The 6,000-nt window shown below is 45.4% G+C and overlaps 1 protein-coding gene across 3 annotated transcripts in view; it reads left to right on the top strand.

The window, feature by feature from the left end:
* The window catches only part of Dlgap2 (DLG associated protein 2), a 663,305-nt gene that overhangs the window by 644,655 nt on the left and 12,650 nt on the right, over positions 1–6,000 (top strand). For all 3 annotated transcript variants that reach the window (XM_031339174.1, XM_031339172.1, XM_031339173.1), the window contains one exon: positions 5,074–5,165. In XM_031339174.1, coding sequence (XP_031195034.1) covers positions 5,074–5,165 — 92 coding nt within the window. The remainder of the gene's footprint in view (positions 1–5,073; positions 5,166–6,000) is intronic.

Consider the following 6,000-nt stretch of genomic DNA (forward strand, 5'->3'; position numbering starts at 1 on the left):
CCTGTGTCTCCTTACGATCAGAAATCAGGACTCTGGCTCTATCTCCCACTTGCCATGATTCACACATACACGTAGCCCAGAATTAATCAAGTTCATGGGTCTCCCTAATAATGCTTAAAACTAAGATAACCTCAAAGTCTAGGTCTTATTTTAGCAACAGTCATTGGTCTCTGCACTTTTAAAATTAAGATTAAATTAAATGGCTTACTAAGCCAAAACTCTGAGCTCTGAATATTGAAATTTCCACCACATGAAATAATTCTTGCCCCAACTATAATTTTGTAATCACAGTTCACTGAACTGATTGAATGGATCTAGATGTACTCAGTGCTGTGTGGCTAAGGCTAGCCTGAGCCAAGTACAGACTGGTTCAGGTTAAGGCCTACTGTGCGGGCCTCTCACTTTCAATACAAAAGTGGAAATATTTAAGACATAATGGAAACTCCTGCCGAACTAGAGTTTAGCAATTTCATATTAACTAAACTAAATAGGTAAGGACATGAAATGACAGCAAAACTTGCTAAGTCATCTGAAGCAAACAAAAACGTCCTAAATATCTCCTGAGCATATGAAGCTGGGACTATCTCAAGAGCTCCACACAGGAGGAGCACATGTACAGTCAGGTCTTGCGATGGATGCTGGACTTCTTGTCTACAAATATCTGCTCACCTGAACATTCCCCAGTTGGATGCGGAGAGCCCAGGTAATCAGAGAGAACTTTAGAGATCAGACATTCCAGATCCCCTTTCACAGTCAGGACAAAAACCAGCAGGGTCACAAGTCACATAATACCAGAATGGGATCTCCCAGGCTGGGCACAGGATCTCCCAGGCCATATTCCATGGGTGAGGGGATGATAGTTGTCTATGGATGGGAATGCCCAGCTACAGAACATAGTTAAGGAGCACAAAACTGACAGCCCCTGTCTCTACTTGGCCAGGATTCTGGAGCAGATGGAGGAGAAAAGAGGCACAAGAGTGGGAACAGTGATGCCCTCCCCACCTCTGTGCAAACCAGATCCCAGTGCACAAACAACAGCATCCAGTGTGGGAAGGATGTGTGCATGTATGGAACATGCATATAGCAGGGCCCTGGTAAGATAGTGTCTACCCATTGCTTGTGGACTTCCAGCAGGAGCCAGGCCAGAGGGTGTACCCAGCTTGGGGGCAAGACTGGCAATGTCATCAGCAGACCAGAGTCTTCCTAAGAGTGTGAGAAGAGCCGGGGAGGAGCCAAGCAACTAAAGTCAGATGCTCATGATCTCAGAGAAAAGGGAAATAGACAGTCCGGGGGCCTGAAGGGAAATTGTTGGGAGCAGTCGGTCACCTCTAGAGCTGTACAATGAATAACCAGGGTGTCCCGAGAGAGGCTGTCAATAGCAAACAACCCTTTTAAATGCTACAAATTCTATAAAAGTCCACTTCGAGTTTTAGAATGTTGCTGGGATTTCTTAGCAAATTTCCATAAAGTTAGAAATTAGACAAGACACATGAGAAATAAAGCCAGAGTCAGGCAGCTAAGCCAATTTTTTTTGTCCATCAAAGGCCAGGGTTCTATCAGGTTCTTTGAAAAGTTGCATTCTGTTGAGTACCCATCCTTATCTCTGTCTCTTAAGAGGACACTGTTGAAACTCTGACAAAATTAGGCAAGTATAATGGTAAAGAATAAATTGAATTTTCACTTCAAATTCCCTGCAATTACAGAGAGCTATTTACAATATAGGTCTCAGATATGATCTCTCTTATTCACTAAGTGGCCAAGTTCACTTACCGTTAGCAGCTGCTCGTTAGCTGCACTCCCGTGTGCTTTATCTCCCTGGCTTAATTTAGACCTGCGACAATGACTGCACCACATTAATCCATACCCAGAATTGCTGTATATTCTCATTGTGCTAAAGATTATAAATGGAAGTCTTTTGTGGATACTTCAGCAGAATTCCATTTCAAGAGGAATAAAAAGATTAAGTATTTAAACTTCAAATTTTATAGAACAAATGGGTCTTGTGTTACAATTTAAAGCAACAAAGTTAGTGAAAAAAACAACAAATACATTCACTCATGGCTTCTGCAATTTCATAGTAACAGTTTGATTAAAATGTGCCCTTTTAAATATCATCAATCACTTATGTTACAGGATACAATGAAACGGAAATTCTATCTTTCAGAAACAAAGTATTCATCTTCTATACACCAAGACTGCTGCTGATCACGTTCTTGTAGGGCATCAGGTGTGAATGAGAGATGGTGTAATGTTTGTTTGAGACTCTGTCCCAAGTCTAGCCCACCTACATCTTTCTGTCCCAGCATCTCCCCCTGCCCCATTCATGACACGCCTGAACCCACATTAGAAACATCTTGGGCAGTGGCAGGTTTGGACAAGTAGAAAATTCTACACCTGACCTCACAGGACAGGCCACACTGCAAAGTGTGAGCACTCAAGAGCTCAAACGGTATAGGAAGCAGCTGCAGGCCATGTGTAACAGGCATAAAGAAGCATGTGGGAATCTGGTGGTTAAACTTAGGTCCCATCTCCCAATGCCTCATTATATATAAGCAAAGATCCCCAAATCTAAAGTAAGCTGAAATTCACCACCAATTCAAACACCCTTCCCTAACCATTTCTAAAAAGGGATGATGGATCTGACCCACCTCCAGGGGCATTCACTTTCAGCCCTTCTCCTTTCTTCCTGTCTCCATCTGATGGAGATCACCATAGCAACACCTGGAACCTCCCTTCTCCTGAGGCTAGAAGGAAACCAGTGTGGTCTCATTTGCCTATTGCTCGGCTAAAACATGCTTTTGGGTGGCTCAGGAGTGTGTGCAGTCACTCACAGCCTCAGCTGGTCGCTTTAAGAAATACAGATGGGTGTCTTCTAGACTCTTCTCTCTAATCTTTCCCAAACGTGTAATTTTTCCATGATCAAATTTTAAAGAATAAAAAATCTACAAATAAAAGGAAAAAGAAATAAGAAGGAAGGGAGGAAGGGAAGGAGGAAGGAAGAGAGGAAGAGAGAGAGAGAGAGATCCCACTCAAATATGAATGTTTAGTCACTTCATGAGCACATGCTATTCAATGATGGAGATGAACCCTGGCTTTGAACATTCTGCATGTGACCCTGTGGCCAACCTCTGAGTCACTGAGTCTTAAACTTCCTTCTTACCAGCCTACAGTTTCTGCAGTGCTATCTTCCGCTGTCTCATCACGATTAGCTGAGCTCTCTGTCTTTTATTCCCCTCACGTCAAGGAAGAATATGGAAGCAGCTACGGCTGGTCTATCAGGTCAAAGACTTCTGTCCTATCAGCTTCTGATGCATGTGGAATGTTTCTTTTAGTCTTTGAGATCCTGGAGCTCAGACCCATTCATCACTTGATTCTAACAATGAACTTTTCTGCTGAATGTATCCTCAGTCCTTAAAGAACTAGCCCTGGGATTGGTTGTAGCCACCACTGGTCTTTGGGGAGTTGGCCATCAAGGACGAAAGCTACAGGAACCAAGGGTGTGTCTCTGAATCTCAACGTCATGCTCTGGAGATGATGGCTGGGCTGGGTTGATGCGAAGCGCCATGGGCTACCATAGGTCCTGCTTATTGGTCCTCTGCTGAACGGCTGGGCTGGGTTGATACGAAGCACCATGGGCTACCATAGGTCCTGCTTATTGGTCCTCTGCTGAACAGAAAGCTCTTTTGACTTTACTGGATAAAACCTCAAGTGTATGAGTAGCCAGTTGAAATGCACAGCCTTTCAAAGCAGAGCAATGGATTTTTTTTTGCCTCTATTTCCTGGGGGATAGAACTCCAGGATTCCTGTCCCCTTTGTCCCTAGCTACTTTCCCCAAACTGATCACACAGCAGACAGGAGCTAACCAGAGCTCTCTTCCTGAAAAGCCTGGGAGAATAGAGCCAACCAGCAAACCAACAACGATTTGTTTCCGTTACTTGACATGGGTGGATGTCTGTGCTCAGCAAGGGAGCTGAAAGGGAAACTCACAGGCAACTGAGGCTGATAACACAGTAGTGACAGAGAGAGACGTCTAGATAACTATGCTGTTGGAGTTCTGTTCTGGGGTGATATATGAGCTGGAACTGGTAAGGGAAGCTGGGCAGAGACAAAAGTATCCGGGGGAAGAAAGGTTCCCATTGACTCCAGGAGGTTCTGAGGCTCATGTGAGGAGGGATCCATGGAGCATCTGTTTTCAGAATGATGCTACATTCCCAGGAAAGCAGGAAGGGACAAAGAGAAAGCACAAGGGCTTCTGGGACTAAGAGGCAGGGCTTCATCCTTATCTATTCTTAGACAAAGCCTTCCATTTTCCCAGTCTAAATCTAGACACTGTCATGATGCATTAAATCCTTTGTGTAGATAAAAACATACTCTTTACTATTTTTAAATTTAATATTTGGCTTGCCAAATAAAGCCATTGAGTATTGGGAATCCTTTGTCGTGGAACCTAAGTAAGGCTTACTCGGGTGACATTAACCTCACAAAAGGGTCTAATCAGCCAGTGAGTCTGGCCTACCGGGTGACTCGTGACCCTTCAGCTGATTCTGAGGCATGCCGTGACCTTCCTGTGTGACTGCCTTCTATGTGGCTCCTCTAAGTTTGAGACACAGCTTGTGCCATGAGATAGTTTCCCTCAGTTCCCAGGTTTTTAATTGAATTCACTGAGATGGCCGATACCAATGCATTTTCCTCAAAATTGGGAGTTACCATTGGAGTATTGGTCAGTGGTGTCTTCGGGAGTCCAAACTCAAAGGACTCACCTGAACACCAAAGCTCAATAAACTCAGGACCCAAAATAAGGAGATTCTGTCATGTGTATCACCTTAGGGAGCTAAATCATGCCCAGTACCCAGTGGGAAGACCTTCATACCTAGCATTTGGTTGTGTGTCATTGTGTGTCTTCATGAGCAGGGAAGGAATGGAAACTTCAGCTGATGTGCTCAGCGTAATCCACACTAAGCTCCAACCCCAGCAAAAAAGCATGGACAGCCGTCGTGGTCTCAGCTTGCTGGACGCCAGGCGATCTTGCTTTGTTATGACTGACTGGGTCTTAATCTCCCCTGTGTCTCCCAGTTCTAGGAAAGATCAGGAGTGCTGTGGGAAGTGCTCAGTTGCTCATGTCCCAGAAGTTCCAGCAGTTTTACTGGCTTTGTCAGCAGAACATGGTAAGTGGCGTGCTAGCCCCATCCCATAAACGCCGAGATATCTGCAGCCTGTGTGGTCACAGAACCTTTCTGTTACTTTTCCGTTGCTATTGACTTTTCAAAGCACCATGACAGGGGCAACTTTTTCTTAGGAACTGACAGTTTCAGAGGGTGTGTTTATGATCATTGTGGTGCAGAACGTGGCAGCGGGCATGGCACTAGAACAGTAGCTAAAAGCTTACAAACTGAGACACAACCCCCAGGAAGAGAAACGGGATAGCTGTGAATGGCAGTGGTGTGGTCAATAGCAGTGGTGTGGTCGTGTGAAATCTCAGAGCTGCTCCCTAGTGACACACCTCTGCTAACAAGGTCACACCTCCTAATCCTCTCCTGAGCAGTTCAACCAAGTGTGGACCAAGAATTCAAATATGAGCCGATGGGGCTAGGGGTATTCTCATTCAGACCCTGACACTCCTCATTGGTCAAAGTGCCCCTATGCAGGGGTGGCAGAGAACATAACTCAGCCCTGGACCCACATCCCACGTCCCACAAATTGTCACTGATGAGCCATATCTCAGCCTTAGGGACATATACCCACCTGGGGGCACTTAAACCCTTGGCCCTGGAAACATTCCTAAGGTTCAGAAGCCCACACATCTTGCCCTGGAAACCCACACACATAGCTCCAAGGACCAACATCCCATCCTTTGGTATGCACATGCCACATGTAGAATGTGGATGGCCCTAGCAACTCACAGCTCTCAGGCCCAGGTTCCAGGTGGAAGCTGGGGTTGCAGCTGGGGCTGGGGCTGAACAGGGTATGCAGGAGGTGGGAGAGTCTGACTGAATACCTCCT

This window comes from Mastomys coucha, unplaced genomic scaffold (genome assembly GCF_008632895.1).
Source record: "Mastomys coucha isolate ucsf_1 unplaced genomic scaffold, UCSF_Mcou_1 pScaffold22, whole genome shotgun sequence".
In the NCBI taxonomy this organism is placed as follows: domain Eukaryota; kingdom Metazoa; phylum Chordata; class Mammalia; order Rodentia; family Muridae; genus Mastomys; species Mastomys coucha.